This window comes from Podarcis erhardii (assembly GCF_964252035.2).
Source record: "Podarcis erhardii genome assembly, chromosome: 10".
Taxonomy (NCBI): Eukaryota; Metazoa; Chordata; class Lepidosauria; order Squamata; family Lacertidae; genus Podarcis; species Podarcis erhardii.
In genome coordinates, this window is record NC_138500.1 from 47,805,710 (window position 1) to 47,823,450 (window position 17,741).

Sequence of the window (17,741 nt, forward strand, 5' to 3'; positions counted from 1 at the left end):
TCTGCTAACCAGTACAGTAATTTATAATTTGCTTGTAAGTCATTCCTCTTGAACAACTGGGATGGGGTGGGAGTTAACTCTCAGTATGCACACTTTTGATTGGGTTGCAGATATTTGGGCGTCCTGTTTGTGACTTTTCTGTAATCTATTTTATTACAGGAATTACTAAGGCTGAACACTCCATTTAAAAGTATTTAAGGTAAACGAAACAGCACTCACAGTTAAAAAGCATTTGAAATGTGTTTTAATGACCACCAAAATGAAAATGAGCACAGAGACAGCACTGAACAGATGTGTTCAAATAATTAACGTAATATTGAGATGGACGTGGTATCTTTAAGTCTTGTGTTAAAGTGTAATCTGCAATCCATGTGATGTGGGCAGATAATGAAGTAGTCCAATAGGCTTTGAAATCTTACAAAACTCATTTGAAATATTTGGAACGAGCTCTTGATTGATTGGCTTCTGCGATAGAAGTGATAACTGGACTCAAAGTTATTCTTAAAGAAGTAAATGTACCCCCATTCATACTAACCTCCTTTCATTCTAATAAGGGGAAAAGCTTTTCCAGGGTTACATTGTATCACAGGGTCCTTCATTATAAATGACTTTTCTTATTATACAGATTCCAACTAGACATTATTCAATAAAACTGCAGACTGGATGAATAATGTACATTGTGAAGATTTATACTGAACAACATGCGTGTTTCTGCACAATTCCTTATTGATACAAACTATTTCCATATATTATAGCTTTTATGTGGCTTGCACGACAGCAAATATTTAATTAGAGAATAGATCATATTGTTTCAGTTCAATTATATTGAAACAATGCTTAGTAAGTGATATTGACAGATTTCTGAAATCTAGCTAAGGCTAATCAGATTGTTGAAGTGTGGTTTAAAATTTGAAGGGTGTTTTTTATTTTTAAAAGTTGTGTGTGCAATTAGTTCTCAAATAAATACATTTTTGGGGGGCAGGGGTAGCCACATGCAAATTCTGTAACAGGCTCAGTGGTGTCTCTGGCCAGAAAGCAGATCACAAGAAACAAAACAACCAGCAAATAATATATTATGATTTTGTACTATGATATTACCCATTACATGGGGATTGAGCTGACTTGTTTCAAAGTGGTTTGTTTTAAAAAATACTGTGCATACTATGAATGCTTCCCCCCCCCCAAAAAAAAGTTAACTTACAGCTACTTTCCCCTGAAAAATAAGAGAGATCTATCAGGTTTGCAGGAGTACAAGAAACGAAACATAAATAAAACTCCAGATCTGCAGAATCTCTTGGGTGGAACTCTGAACAGGTGTTCCCTAGGATAGAGGAGACACTGCAACAGATTGTTTCAGTTCCCATTAGTCTTAATCTACTTGCCATGGTGTTCATACCTAAACGAGTTGCTAGTGTGAAATTGATTTCCTCTTGTATAAAATTGTACATGAACAAATACAGGCAGATATTCAGGAAATGTCAGATCCTGGTGGGATTCTAACAGCAGGGTGACGAGGATAAACAGAGTCTCAGTATTAACACAAGGCAGATATAGCCTGTTATCAATGGGACTGGGTGCTGCAAAGGCAGCTGCGGAATGGATGTCTATTAATTCACTTCAGAAAATATTTCAGCTATGCCATTAAACTGTTGGAGTAAATTCAACCGCATGATTTACCTGATTGTTTTCTTGTTTCTTTCAGCAAATATCCTTGGCAGTGTTGCTGTGATGCTGTAGCACAAAACACTACTGCCATTTTTGGTGATAATGACTACTATGTTCTTTCCAAGACTTAGGTAAGCAATAATGTATTTATAATTGGATGAAGAAAATGGTATCCACAGTTCCGTGATGGTAAACTCAAAGGATCAAAAGAAGAGGTCTTTAAAGGACAGGAGTTTTAAAGAAGAAAGGCTGGAGTAAGAGAGTTGTGTTACACATACAGAAAAGATAATCAAGTCTCTAATCTGATAAAGAACTACTTGGGAGTAAGTCTCCTTGGATTTAATGAGACTTCCTTCTGAGTACAGAACTGAACTGTAACTGAGGGATTGTTGGCCATTTTGAAATATTTCCTAAGTTGCAAAGCAGAATAAATTATTTTATAACATTTTTCCATGTAAGGAAGCACAAGAAGCAGCAATGTGTTTTGGAGGAGTGCAGAGGAGCGTAGATTTCAGTCAAAACATTAAGAAAGGTTTTAGCAAGGAAACAAGCTGCCAGTCTCATTCACTGGAAGGAAAAAGGCAAATTGGACAAGCATTTATTGGGAATGCTTCAGGAAAAGTAATCTAGGTTTAGGATCAAAAGTGGGACTAGATTATTCCTTTAATAGCTGCAATACTGCAGTGCAGTAGTCAACTAATCATTTTCATAGGCTTTGATTTTATTGAGCTATGTGAATTGCCAAAATCTTTCTTTGTAATTCAGGTTGTTTCCATGCATACAGTTTAGCCTGAAACTATATTTTGTTCCCCCAGTTTATATGGTGAAGCCACGTAAATGACATAATTGTGAGCCCGTTACATTACATTGTTTTGTGTGTGGATATCTCTCTCTGACACTGTGAAGCACAAAAGGTTCCCTGGTTTTCCAGGGAACTCCAAGCTATGAAGTAGGTTGCATGAAGGCTAGAGTATGAGCAGGGTGAGGCTTGATATGAAGTTGATAAAACATGATCTGGAGCACATAGACATGCCTGTTGTGTGGTGGTGAAGGCAGCAAAATTTGTTGACTTTGCTGCCTCCATTACATCCTTGAGTAGCTGGCAAGCAGAGCTATCCTATGTGGTTGAGAGAAGTGTTGACTATGTCTCAGTCTGGGACATAGTGCTGGAGACCTGCTGTAACAAATTTGCCAGGCAATTTGAAGATAAAACAACTCATCTCCATGTTGAGTTGGATGCTTCTGTTACTATGGAGCCAGGTGAGGCTCCCGACACATCTTGCCCTAACTTGTGAGATTGGTTTCCCTTGATGAGGCCCAAGGATGTAGACTAGGGGCTTGCAGTGGTTCAGTCCACAACATGCTCTCCTGACTTTTACAGCTTCTTCAAGCTAGCCAAGGGGGAGTGGCCGGATTGGGTCCAGGGAGTGGATAATGAATATTTATAGTTAAAGCTATGGTTTTCCCAGTAGTGATGTATGAAAGTGAGAGCTGGACCATAAAGATGCCTGATCGCCAAAGAATTGATGCTTTTGAATAATTGTGCTGGAGGAGACTCTTGAGAGTCCCATGGACTGCAAGAAGATCAAACCTATCCATTCTGAAAGAAATCAGCCCTGGAAGTTCAGATCCTGAAGTTGAGGCTCCAATACTTTGGTCACCTCATGAGAAGAGAAGACTCCCCGGAAAAGACCCTGATGCTGGGAAAGATTAAGGGCACAAGGAGAAGGGGGCGACAGAGGATGGGATGGTTGGACAGTGTTCTCGAAGCTACAAACATGAGTTTGACCAAATTGCGGGAAGCAGTGGAAGACAGGAGTGCCTGGTATGCTCTGGTCCATGGGGTCACGAAGAGTTGGACACGGCTAAACGACTAAACAACAAAGGGATTCTTGGCACTCAGAAGGAAATGGTAGTTCAGCCATTCCTAAAGAAGTCCTTGGACCCTGAGGTACTTGACAGCTACTATCCGGTCACAAAAAACCCCTCTGAAGGCAGCCCTGTTCAGGGAAGTTTTTAGTGTTTGGTGCTGTATTGTGGAAAATAACAGTTAGGGAAACACCAGTCAAATGGAATAAGCTGTTGTGTGACTGCAGCCTGATCCATGCAAAGACAAACATGTAATAATAAATCTGCAGTAAAGCTATCCAACTTCTGCAAACAGCTTTATTGAAAGTGCTTCAATTCTTATATATGTTCTCTGCTTGCTAATAAAAAAGTTATTCTCTCTTACCAGGACAGGTCTCTGTTTGCAGTAGAGCACACTGAGGACACTTGTTAATTGATCAGATAGCCTCTCTCTTTAACTGGGATGAATTTGGTAGAGCAAGTGCAAGGCTGATCTTGATGTTCCAGTTCCAAAATTACCATTATCTTCATCTGAGAGAGAAGCACCTTCAACAAAATTATGTTGTTAAATTTCTTGATTGAGTCTAGATCAAAACTTTCCAAAATCTCGAATCTTTAGGATTAATTCAAGTAAGCTAGCCAGGTTCAACCAGGGTCAATACATATGTCATTATCTCTGAAAAGATACTCATTAACGTTGATTTAGCTCACCAGAGGAAACTCAGCAAGCATCCATTGCAGAATGCTATAATACGTGAGTCTTGGAGCTTGAAGCATGAATTAAGGCTATTAGCCTTTATGCCTCACAATGGGCAAAATCCATTTACCCTGGAGAAGAGGGCATGAAAGATGGTGATTGGATTCCATAGGGTTCTGGTTTTACAACCTTCTCTGCCCATGTGTGTCTATGGGCATATTGGCAGACCACAAAGCCAGATGCTAGGAGAAATGGGAGGTCAGCATGTATCAATGGATTGTGCCAAGAGAAATTAAAACATATTGATCTCTGCGTTCAAGGCAGTGATTGATGCTTTTAAGCTTCCATTGCATCATCAGAAAATCCTGGGGTTCATAGTTTTTTTTCTTCCTGGCTGGTTGTTGGTGTGGGGCTTTTCTGGGTGGGTGTATGCACTTCAGAACTGTTATTTTTACCCCTATACAAATGTACAATGATTTAATCAATGAGGCTACAATCCTAAATCAATTTATCTGAGTAACCTCCATAATGTATCCTACTTATTTCTGACTACACATGTATAGTATTACATTGTTAGCTAACCTACCGAAACAAAATTTTCTTTAATACAACCATACAAAATGTATTTTTTTCTAGAACCCCTTATTACTGTCATTATATTGTGATAGATATATAATAATGACTTTATGGTCTGGAAATTGACCTATTTGTCTTATAATGGATTTTGCGTGTTCTGTTAAATTCAACTGATTCTAATATGTAATCTCATCATTAGGCAACAGTCTAAATTGCTGTATTAATGAAAAGAGGTCACAAAAGCCAACAGACCAAAATGTGTATCTCAGTTAGAATAATACACATTAGAAGTAATTTGGATATTTATCAGTTTTAAGGGGGGTGGGGATAAAGCTTCTAAAATGAGGACTTATGTTTTCTAAAATGAAAACATAGATCCAACTCAAGATAGAATATTAAGACATTAAAAAAAAAGAATTGCTCATTCCTAGAATTAAATCTAGACTAGAAAGTATAGCCTTACACATGAAAGTATTAAAAACAGCATTAGCACATAGTTATATGAATTAATGTATGTAACAAAAAGACCTTTGTTTTCAAAAGCGCCAAACATGTCAACAGTATTTTTGTACACAGAGACATTGAGTACAAATTACATAAACTGAATCTCAAAGTCAAACTTTATGAGATTTTGGAAATCTCAGGTCAGTTCTCCTGTCTCTTTAAGGCTGTAGTCGTATTACCCAATGAACCCAACAGGACTTACTTTTTAATAGTCAGGTATAGGACTGTGCTGTGGCAGTGTATGTGTGTGAATTGCATCAGGACCAGTGTGCTGGGAGATTACCAAAGAGGCACTTAAAAATGAGGTGGGAAGAATGGATGGAGAAAGGATTCAATCACCCTTGCACCACACTCTGTTTTTTATTAAATTTCCCTTTCATCTAATTTGGCCATCAGATTTGGTCAGCAGCAGCACCCCAAGAGAGCAGTGGCGTAGCGTGGGTTGTCAGCACCCGGGGCAAGGCAAGTAATTTGCGCCCCCTAACCCGTGGATTTGCGCCCCCTAACCCGTGGATTTGCCCTAACCCCAGATGTTGCGCCCGGTGCGGCCGGCCCCCCCTGCACCCCCCACGCTACGCCACTGCAAGAGAGTTTTTCCTGTGAGAAAGAAAGGTCTAGTCTGTAACAGAGTAAAAGGATATGGTCTTTTTGCAGTCTATTGGAATGGAAAACATACAAATTCTTTACAATCCATAGTATTGTCCTGTCCTTCGTGTGCTCTGGAACGCATATGGAAAAAATCTGGATAGGCAAACTAGAGGAAACTTAAAATACACCTTTGCTGAAGCCATTTTGGTAGTAAATACAAAGTCCTAATAGCTTCCTAAATTAGGCACTGAATCTGAATTTTATTAGATGTTCTGCAGCGCATTTAGACAGCTTGCTTGCATTAAAAGCGGGCTCTGTGGATTTTTGAAACTGCATATATTAACACCCAGAGGGGATGCAACCTGTTTAAAATGAACAGGGCACTTAATTCACCATCTGTGGTTCTTGTTGTGCTCTATATTTATCTGTGGCCAAATGTGGATATGTCTAAACCTGTACTGGATGGTGAATCCAGAGTGTTGGCATTTCTTAAATGCATTTTTTACACTGTGTATTTTGTCAGAAGCAAAATATTTCCCTGACAATACATGTGTAATATTTACATCTCTGCAAAAAAAAAAAAAAAAAAAGATGCTTCATGAACTATGATTTTATATTGTTTTTGTTTTAATTTGTATGCAACTTTTGATGTGATCTGAAGACAGAGAATGCAGTTAATCACTGTGCAAATATGTGCCAAATGTGGTTCTAGGGGATTCTAGCTTAGATGAACCAGACTATTTAACGCAACGTCACAAAACTATAGAAGTAGAAATGTTATAGTACAGAGCTCTTGTTAGTTTCTAATATCAGATTATTTAAAGTCTCACTACAATGCGCTTTCCATTATTTTAACAATTAATAAAATCCCACACCTCAGTGTTCAATGAGGCTTACTCCAGGTAACCACAGAGTAAAACGTTACCGGTTTTCCTCATCCTTACCATTTCTGTTTCTGTGTGATGAGCTGTTTCAAATTCATGTTGAGGAGGATGACTGCAGAACTTGAGAATGGTCGTTATTATGTAAATTATTTGAGCCAGTAGGCGCTTGAGGATTTCCATCACGGCAGTAATGGGTCTGCACTGGTATAAAGGCAGATTCTGTGCTACAGATAAATGACCCCAGAAGGGAAATGAGAGTGTCATCTTCACTTACCTTTGCTCTCCAAATGCTCATGGTCCCCCAAACCAAGCGGAGTCCATCCTGCTTTGCTCAACCTTGTTTATTCTCTTCTTCCTTTCAATCCTTCCTTCAAGTATCGGCCACCATCTTCCTCTATCTCTACGGCCATGTACATGCTCTCTTTTACACTGTGGAGCACGCAATTTGAGCCACAAACCATCCATATCTATCACGTTGTTTCTTAGGAAATTCTGCATTTTGATGCATTTCCCCCCAAAACCAGCTTTGAATCGAATTGAGAAAAAGAATGGATCTAGCTATGTTTTAAACTGGTAATGTGTATACAGCATATTCAGATATACATTCTCTCCCCGCTCCCCGCCGCCATTCAAAGCTTGACAAGAACCCTGCTATCACTTCTACGGAAACAGCTCTGTTCTAAAAACTATAAAAAGTCTGGTGGAAAGAGATTCACAAAGTTGGGATCCAAGTGGAAGATAGGAGGAGCATTAAGATTGCTAGCCATAGGAGCCAACTCCTAGGGGCTGAGGTCCCTTCGGGCCCCCAATAAAATATTTGCACCCCACCCCAGTTGATGGGCATTGCCATTCAAATGCTGTGTATGCATTGTGTCTTGTGACCCATTATATAGGGTGGGGCTTACCTGAGTCCCTTCAGTATTTTATTCAAGTTAGCACCCCTGCTGCCAGCCTTCACTCACTGCCAGGGCTCCTATGTTTTTAATAGGTGCATGAAGTTCAACAGGTAAAGCAGTGGAGCTGAGTTCCTGCAGTTAGAAGATCTAGAAACCTTTCTACACAAAGGCAGTGGCCCTGCTTAGTGAGGAAAGAGAGGGTAGGGGGGAAATCCCCCACATCCATTCTCAGCAGCGGGTGGTAGCAACATCAAGTAATAACTTGCGCATCAACTTTCACGTGTAGCGGGGCTTTTCAATGGAAGGGGCATTTCAACATTTGGAGCGACGAGCACACACAGCGAGGTTTTAAGATGGGGAGCTGCCTTTGTCAGAGCTCACAGCAGGGGTGCCAACTGGAAAGATTGACGGGGGTGGGGGGCCCGATAAGCCCCGCCCTGCCCCCTCAAATGTTTTGGGGGCCCCGAAAAGACCGCACCCCCGAGGGGTGGGCTCCTATAATGGTACACCCACAAAGAACAGGGTTAGAAAAGAAGCAAACACCCAGTGTGACGGCGTGAAACGGAACGAGTTCGTGGCCTGTGTCGGCAGAGCGAGGTCCAGAGGGGAGTCCCAGACGGCCGGGCTGGGCGCCCAAGCGACGGACGGGCTGCCTTCGACGGGAGAGCGAGGGGGCGCAGGGAGAGCGAGGGGGCGGGGTTAGGGCTAATTCCAGAGGAGCGCGGAGGAAAAGCTCGGAGAGCGGCGCGCGGGGAAGCAGAAGCGCGCGGCGCGTCTGCAAGCGAGGCGTCCCGAGCGGGAACTCCGGGGAAAGGAGCGCGAGGAGCAGGCGAAAGAGGCGGGCAACTTGGCGCGCTTGACGGACGGCACCCGTGCTGGAGAAAGAGGCGCCACCCCTCTCGCACCTCCTCTCTGGCTGAAGGAAAAAGTGAGCGGGAAAGGAGCGCGTCGGAAAGGCGGGAAAGCTGAGAGAGCGCGAGCGGGAAGCGTCGCCATGCACTTCGGAGACGGGGCCGGCGGTTTCCCCGCCTGGGGAGCGCCGCCGTCCGCCTGGAACGCGAGCGAGGCGGAGGAACCGGGCGGCAGCGCAGAGCCTCCCCGGTCCGGCGGCGGCGGCGGCGGCGGCGCCAACGGGAGCAGCAGCAGCAACCGCTACGGGCGGGACGAGGAGCTGGCCAAGCTGGAGGTGGCCGTGCTGGCCTTGACGTTCGCCTTGGCGGTGCTGGGCAACTCCTTCGTGCTGCTGGCGCTGCACCGGACCCCTCGCCAGAAGGCGTCGCGCATGCACCTCTTCATCCGCCACCTGAGCCTGGCCGACCTGGCGGTGGCTTTCTTCCAGATCCTGCCGCAGCTGTGCTGGGACGTGACGCACCGCTTCCACGGGCCCGACGGGCTGTGCCGCGTGGTGAAGCACCTGCAGGTCTTCGGCATGTTCGCGTCGGCCTACATGCTGGTGGTGATGACGGCCGACCGCTACATCGCCGTGTGCCACCCGCTCAAGACGCTGCAGCAGCCCAGCAAGCGCTCCCGCTGCATGATCGCGGCCGCCTGGGCGCTCAGCTTCGTGCTCAGCCTGCCGCAGTACTTCATCTTCTCGCTGCGCGAGGTGGAGAGCGGCTCGCAGGTCTACGACTGCTGGGCGCAGTTCGTCATGCCCTGGGGGCCGCGCGCCTACATCACCTGGATCACCGGCAGCATCTTCGTGGCGCCCGTCGTCATCCTGGTCACCTGCTACGGCTTCATCTGCTACCACATCTGGAGCAACGTCCGCGACAAGACCCGACGGCGACAGAGGCGGGAGGCGGCTCCTCCGCGAGGGGGCGCCCTGCGCAAGGGGCTGCTCCTCACGCCCTGTGTCAGCAGCATCAAGAACGTCTCCCGCGCCAAGATCCGCACGGTCAAAATGACCTTCGTGATCGTCTCGGCTTACATCGTCTGCTGGGCGCCTTTCTTCACCGTCCAGATGCGCTCCGTCTGGGAAGACCACTCCAACTGGCATGGTACGTACTACCTGCTGCGCCGAGTCTCTCTCTCTCTCTCCCCCCATCCTTGCCCCGGGAGTCTTCCTCCTCTAGTAGGAATCCAGAGTGACTCCGGATTTCCACTCTACTAGCGCTGCTGCTGGCTTCTAGGCACACAACCTGTTGCTTTCTCTAAGCGATCAGAGTTGAATTTTGCTTTGGCAGCAATCTCTGAACCCGTTTCTCAGCTTTGCACCCCAAGCCTAAGGCAACATATTTCAATTATTTGGAAGCAATGTGTGGCCCAGTGCTGCCTATGTTTCACTGGAGCTCACTCCAGAGCAAGTGGGCAATTTATTTCAGGCACACATGCAATCTAAAGTTGCCCACTTAAGACCGACTGCTCTCCGAATGGAGTTTACTTCTTAAGGCGGTATGCTTAGAATTGCAACTTAATGTTTAGAACACAGTAATGTTCATCTCCCACGTTAGTTTCAGGCTTACTAAGGAGGAAATGGATTTAGGCGAATCATATCAAATATTTAAAACTGAAATTTCACCATTGGACTGCGGTGGACAAGGGCACTGATGTTCTGCCAGAAATGTTCTTGCATGAACTGAGCTCCTCTGCCTTCTCCTTGCATTTGGGTTATAGATGCTGGTTTGAGTAAAATGCCTATCAGCAGTGCAACCCTGCACATGTTTGCTTCAGCCCAACACACAACAATGCCTCCCTCCCTCCGTCCCTCACCTAAGCCTTGGTACAAATTTTCATTTGGAAGTGTTTGGTATTCTAGCAACTGAAAGGAGAATAATGGGTTGTTGGAAGGAATATAAGCTTTCTGCATTTCAAAGTCAGGATTGCAAGCTATATTTCAGTGTCAACTGGTTGACTCTAACTCGCTCACACGCAATCTCACCCTTTTACGGGCAGCACAAGTTATACATTTCTACTCAGAAGTAAGTTAGTTTGAGCAAACTCTCATGTAAATGGATGTATGATTCAGCCTCTATCTGTATTGATTTGGTAGCCCCTGGTGGTAGTATATACAAATAGGGGGCATATATACTGAAAGAGCAGCAAAAATACACATTCTCATACAGTAATTGTAAATAAAATTCATAGGTACCTATAATGAGTGTCATTTTAGTAAGCACCCTGAGTCTTTAGGCATGAAACCAAATACATTTATTCTAAAGGCGTGTCTGAAGGTCCACCAAAGTAAAATATTTCTATTTTTTAAAATCATTCTCTGCAGGTTATGCTCCCCCTCCCCCAAGTCACTATGAGGTAGTTTAGACTTACAGAGAACAATCAGTGTAGTGAGCTTAATGGCTGAGTGATGATTAATTAGATCGTATCATGTGATTATTGAGCTTATTCTATTGGTATGACCTGACATAGCTATAACAATTCATTTGCCTGTGTCAAGTCAACTGTTCCACACAGGACTTCCCTATCAATCATAGGCTTGAAGAGGTTCTTTAAAACATTGGTTATGTGATTTGGTCTTCTCTGCCTTTATTTTCTTTTGTGCAGCTGTGAGGAGATGATGACGGTTTGTCTGCTACATTATAAAAAAAAATGTTTAAAAGAGTCTGCAGTAAACACAAATAACGTCCAGTTCTAGTGGAAAGTACAGAACGTAAAATATTTAGGGGGAAATCTTGCTTGCAATGTAATTTTAAAATCACATAATTATGTAAATAATAATTTGATACGTTCATGATCTCTAAGCCCCGCAGCTTTCTCTAATTTTTTTTTTTAAGGCTCTGTGATAGCTAGGGTTGTTTGCGGTTAATTGGTCTGATGAACAACAGACAACACAAGCCAAACTTTGCACTTAACTTCACAAGGGACTCAAAATGTATCTGCAGAGTTTTGTTTCCTTTTGCAGAAGCTAAATATCAAAGTATAGCACCAGACAATTATAATGGATGAATTTGTAATCATACCTCTAGAAGCTGTCTGAAAGGTTCTCCTAAGCCATGTTTGCTATTGCATACATATTGAAAAGAATAATACATACAATTAAAGCCTTATCCATTAGAACCACGATAAGGCCATTAACTTGTCAGATTGTGTGAGACACTCATGACCAAAAAGAGTTTTTTTTAACAAGCTTGCAAAATGTTTATTTTGAAATGTAGAAAAATGAAAACTCAATAAAAATATTTTTTTAAAAGAAGAGTATTATTATTTTTTTACCAACCTCCTATCTTGATATTCGTTTCAGGTTAACAATACATGCAAACCTATACTTACATACACAAATAGCAGTTATGGGAACAATACCTTGCTTTCTGCTCATTGGACATTGCAGTGCCCCAATGAGCCATATTAACCTAGGTTTGCCATATTTCAAAAAGTAAAAAACCAGGACACCCCAAAATTGTTGACCTTTTTTTGATTGACTTGCCTAAGTTCCAAGGCAAAGCAACGCCTTTTGGAAATCCCCCTGGACATAAGTCCCACCTTTGAAATCCCAGTAATGGCAACCCTAGATTAACCCAAAATGTCTATTGATCAGCAGTGTGTAAGCAGTAGATAGAATATTTCAGCACAGGTAAGCACAGCATGTTTAAATCCAGTAACAGGTATGTGTGACAGATAGATAGATGTGTGTGTGTATGACTGTTAAATCAGATCACCTGAAATTCAAAACATAAAAGAATACAGATTTCAGATTTCTTTAGGCGGTTTTCATTCCTCACTTCTTGGTTGAGCAGTACCAAGCAGAGCTTTTTGAAAACAACAACACCACCACCCATAATCTGAAGTACTTTGATTCAGGCTGTTGCAAACAGTTCAATATGGCTTCTGCCATATGTAATATGGGATCCTGAATAGCCTCAGCTCCATAATTTTATTTTTGTACAATATCAGGTCAATGGGTGAAGGTGATGAGAGGTTGCTGGAGGCAGGGCTTGTCAGAAAACCCCTGAAGAGGATTTTCTGAGAGGTTTCCATTGCCTATGCTAATACAGTGGTGCAGTGCAAGACGAAAATAATTCGTTCCGCGAGTCTCTTCGTCTAGCGGTTTTTTCGTCTTACGGCTATTAGCGGCTTAGAAAAAGGGAAAAAAAAGGGAAAAGACTCGCAAGACGTTTTCGTCTTGCGAAGCAAGCCCATAGGGAAATTCGTCTTGCGAAGCGCCTCGAAAAACGGAAAACCCTTTCGTCTAGTGAGTTTTTTGTCTTGCGAGGCATTCGTCTTGCGGGGCACCACTGTAAAGGTTGATTTGAAATCACAGGAAGGTCAAGTACAGTGGTGCCTCGCAAGACGAAATTAATCCGTTTCGCGAGTCTCTTCGTATAGCGGTTTTTTCGTCTTGCGAAGCAAGCCCATTGAGAGCTTAGCGGATTAGCACTATTAGCGGTTTAGCGGCTTTTAGCGGCTTATCACCTTAGCGGATCAGCTGATAAGCGGCTTAGCTGCTTAGAAAAAGGGGGAGGGAGGGAAAAAATCTCGCAGGAACTCGCAAGACATTTTCGTCTTGCGAAGCAAGCCCATAGGGAAATTCGTTTTGCGAAGCACCTCCAAAATGGAAAACCCTTTCGTCTAGCGGGTTTTCCGTCTTGCGAGGCATTCGTCTTGCGGGGCACCACTGTATCCTACTTGACACCATTTCAATAGAATCAGAGGCAAATGAAATTTTAGTGGCTTCAGGGAGGGAAGAAGCAGCCTGATTATAACGAACAAACTCGCTTCCAGATTAAACGAAGGAAATGCACGCATGCATATCAAATAAGACCACTTGCTTAGTCCTGCTGGCTCCTAAAATAGATGGTTGCCCTTTTAAAATGACAGTTGCTATGTCCGAACACACTTTATATAGCAAAGTACACCGCAAGGTTGATTTTAATTTTAAACTGTGTTGAGAATTTATACCTCATTTACCTGCAGTGACGCTTAAGGAAACATTTGCATAATCACAATGTACCAAGACAATACAATAAACAAGAAAAATCCATCATAAAACCAGATCTTATGAAAACCAATAAATCATAAAAGAAAAGACTTGTCATCACAGATATGCCCCCCATATTAACATTAAGGAGATCAAGCACTAAAATAAGTTACATTTTTTAAATGTAATGTATAAGTGGGAGATCAAAGGGGTTGTATTATTTGCATATATCAAGGCTAGCCAATAGAATGACCTGAAGTTGTAGGACTACAGCTCCTATTAGTTCCAGCCAGTATGTCCAAAGGTCAGGGATGGTGGGATATATAGTCAGAGAACCTCTGCAGGGCATCTCATCAGCTACTCTAGGTGTAAATATTATACTGCTGAATTTCTCCTTAATTTGAGGGTTTCTGAATTACTGGAAATTTTTAAATAGGAGCCATACTGATTAAATGCTGGAGTTCATGGGTCTACCAGATATATATTCTGAACTGCTGGTGCATAAATGCGAACCAAGTTTATAAAAATTTATAAGAAGAAAATGCACTGTGAGGAAAAGACGATTGCACATGCACAAAATCTGTTATCGGTATCATGAAATTATCTTTTATCTGAAGGCAATTTATGTTGGGAAGATGCAATAGCTGATGGAGTCCTGTGTCTTTAATAGTTGGGTAGAAGAGGAATTTCAGTAGGTAATAGCTTGCAGGTAAACCACGCCTGCTGAAATCCGCCCCCTTCTGCACAGCTATTAAAGGCAGGGGCAGAGCAAGGGGGGTGCGGCCGGCCCGGGCGTCACCACTGGGTGTGTGTGACAAAATGCCAGGTAGCGCTCACTGTGAGGCCTGCAGCATGCCCAAGTCACGCGTCTCTCCTGCGAGAAACACAGTGGCTTAGGGTCTTGCAGGCTGCACACTGCCCAAACACTCTGTAGGGCGGCTGAGTGGGAGGAGGCAGGCAGACTCCAGAGGCCCCGTGGTGCACCCTGCCCCGATGGGTGGCTTGCCCCGCCCCTGGGTGTGCCATCCCAGGTGCCCGAATGGCTTCCTCCACCGCTGATTAAAGGTGAAGGAGTCTGGTGTCTTTTACACCTGGCCTCTGTAGGGCAACTGGAGTGGGATCCATGAAACTGTGGTAAAATAATAGCAGAGTGAGACTAGGAGGATATCCCTGTTCTTTTCAAAAATGTTGGGACCCACCAGTTAACTAACTCTGCACCAAGTCCTTACCAAGTTTATATCTGTGTCACAGTGGCAGACATACTCTTTTGGGGACAGGTGCATGATTAGTTATTTGTAGAAAAAGACAAAATACCACCCTTGAACAAAATTTCTCTTAATGTCCACAGCCTAAGCCTAGAGATGGCATTACAAGGAATTAATGAGCTGTCTGTTCAGTCCACTGAACAGTTGTTCAGAATGTTTGAGGTTGTTTGTACCAGAGTATAACTAAAGCAGAATTGAGTTTACAAGTAGCTGTCTGGATTAAGTAGAGACAGAGAATATACTGTACAAACAAGATTTAAAGAGGCATTTAACAAAGTACCAGAGCCTCTGTTCCAGCAAGTAAGTTTTCAGGCTGGTGTGTAATAATGGTTGCGTTAGTAAAAACATTGCCAACCTGTGGGACCGAACTGGTGTTGAGGGTCAACTGGGAACACCTTACTGGTGAAGCAAGCTGGGTTGCCTCTGCAACATCACGAGCAACCAGCAGCGTTAGATGTAGTTAACGAGCATCTCACGTTTGCATGAGAGAGAGGGGGGCATTATACTAATACTTTCCTGGCAGGAGAGATACCATGATCGCACACCTTCCATTTTGAAGGAGTTGCATTCTAGATAATTTTACATTCCTTTATTTTAAGCATGTCTAATACTTTTTATTGCTATGCAGTGCCTAGTTTGCTTTAGCAAGTTAATCCTGGGACTAGGCTACATTAGTCAAAAAACAGTGTTTTGAATGTATTATAAAAATGCAACACCAGATGGTGCTGGAGAACAAAACAAAATTTCTCTAGGATTTTCCATAGTGTTTTTTTTTCTTAAGTTATAACAATTTAATTTTTGACTTATTTATATCGGTCCGTCCACCCCCCCCCCCCCCCGTGTGTAGATCCACACCTGAATTTAAATTACATTGATGGCAAACTGCCTTGTACATTTTTAATTGAAGGGCACTGTGTGTGTGTGTGTTTATATGTTCTATAATCAGGAAAAAAATCCTTTTAACAAAAGGAGCTTGTGAAAGGTATTGAGAACAGCATTCTTGTTGTTTAATATTATTTATATAACTCCCTAAATTACACAAACTTCACAGTGTCTCAAAAGAGCCTCAGATAGGCATCATGCGTGTTAAAAATAATTATATTTGTAAGAATAATTATTACAATAAATCAGAGCAGCCTAATCCTATAGTATCTATGCAGGATATATCTTTATGAAACAGAATAAATGCATAAACAAGGAGCTACAGTTGAAGAACGTAATGTGTATTCATCTGCTATGGTGAGCATCTTCATATCCAGTCTTATTTAGTGATTTTCTCTGTTAATGAAATGGTTAACCACTGAATCAACTAGTCTTGGTATGGTGTATGAAATATGAAATGGAAGTTTTCTGTTTCATTTGAAGGAATAAAACAAGGCAATGTGTTGGCCTTGTGTCATTATCTACATATAAAAATATTAAGCATTTTTAAAAAAATATATATATCACAGAAGCAATGGGTTAATGGCACAGATATATGCTAAGTAATTCTCTGCTTTGTATTGACAGAGTCAGAAGACATTTTAATTACTGTCACTGCCCTTTTGGCCTGCTTGAACAGTTGCTGCAACCCATGGATCTACATGTTCTTTAGTGGGCACCTCCTGCACGACTTCATACGAAGCCTCCTGTGCTGTCACAAAACTGGGCAGAGGCTGAATAAAGAAGATTCCGAGAGCATCAGCAGAAGACATACTACTTTCACCAACAACAGAAGCCCAACAAACAGTTTGGACATGTGCAGAAAATCTCCAGATTTAGCACAGTCCATTAGGTCCATCCCCATTACCTCATGAAGCGTATATTTAAAAACTGGCGTCCCATTGCGTTCCAGAACAGCACTTTTAGCACTTTAGCCATTTGTTACCATGTGACCCATGAACGAACAAGATGAGAGTAACTTTTTTGAAAACAACAACAACAACAACCCAAATATTATGGTTTTGCATCAGTGTAAATAAAGTTTGTAAATCAATCTATTAAAAAGTATGGGAATATATACATGTTCAATGAAAAAGAAGGGAAACAGTAATGCGTGTAAATATTTTTCTACAAAGCTGCAGTATTAACTTCACGGTTGTTTGTTTGTTTGTTTGTTTGTTTGTTTGTTCTCAGACTCAATTAGTACAAATTAATGCAATGTAACTGTAAATGCAGTTGTTACTTCAAAACAGTCAAAATAATTGCCCAGATCCTCAGCTGGAATGCAGTCCTGGACACTGTTTACATGTTTACATGTTTACATGTTTACATGCTCAGAGAAACAAGTGAGCCTGACATATGCAACTTGAGCACAGGACTGCAACATTGGTGCATTAGGTATAGCTTCATGGTTGGTGCCGTTGAATGGTAGCATTTGCAAAACAATGCAAGTGAAGTCCTGAACTGGAAATCTGTAGGCGAAATTAATAGTTCTTGGTTGAGGAACATCCTGATACTATACCAGTGTAGCCCCACAAAATTAAGGACATTTGACTAAGTGTAGACTAAATCTATCGCTGCCTTTTTACCCAAATCCTGTGGGAAACAATGAGATCTTGAGATCTAAGTGAATTGGAATTTTCTAGATGATACAATCGGATGCACATGGAACCTCCAGCTAATACACACTTTCTCATTTAGTGAAGTGTCAGGGGAAACACTTTGTAGTGGTGAGAGAGGGAAAGAGTGGTAATATAGGGTGTGAACTGGGAAATGGTTGCGTGTATTGCATCCACTGTGAGCATCAGAATTCCTTCTCTTTCAAGAAGCCTATAGGCTGGTGCTGTGTGTGTGTGTGTGTGTGTGTGTGTGTGTGTGTAGGATTCAATCCTTGCTTATAATGGGCTTTGGAAATGTTCTTAAAGAACTCAAAATGGCAACAGGGTCCACAAAAGAATGGCAATATCTTCAAAAAGTTTCAGGTCAACATTGCTAATGCTGATATGCTTCTTCCACCCCTGAACA

General features: G+C 42.4%; 1 protein-coding gene across 1 annotated transcript; it reads left to right on the forward strand.

The window, feature by feature from the left end:
• Positions 1-8,531: 8,531 nt before the first annotated feature.
• Positions 8,532-16,891, forward strand: AVPR1A (arginine vasopressin receptor 1A). The gene is made up of 2 exons (XM_081878055.1): positions 8,532-9,658; positions 16,305-16,891. Exons 1-2 carry the CDS (start codon positions 8,653-8,655, stop codon positions 16,589-16,591), a joined length of 1,293 nt encoding a protein of 430 aa, XP_081734181.1. The 5' UTR covers positions 8,532-8,652; the 3' UTR covers positions 16,592-16,891.
• Positions 16,892-17,741: the final 850 nt, after the last annotated feature.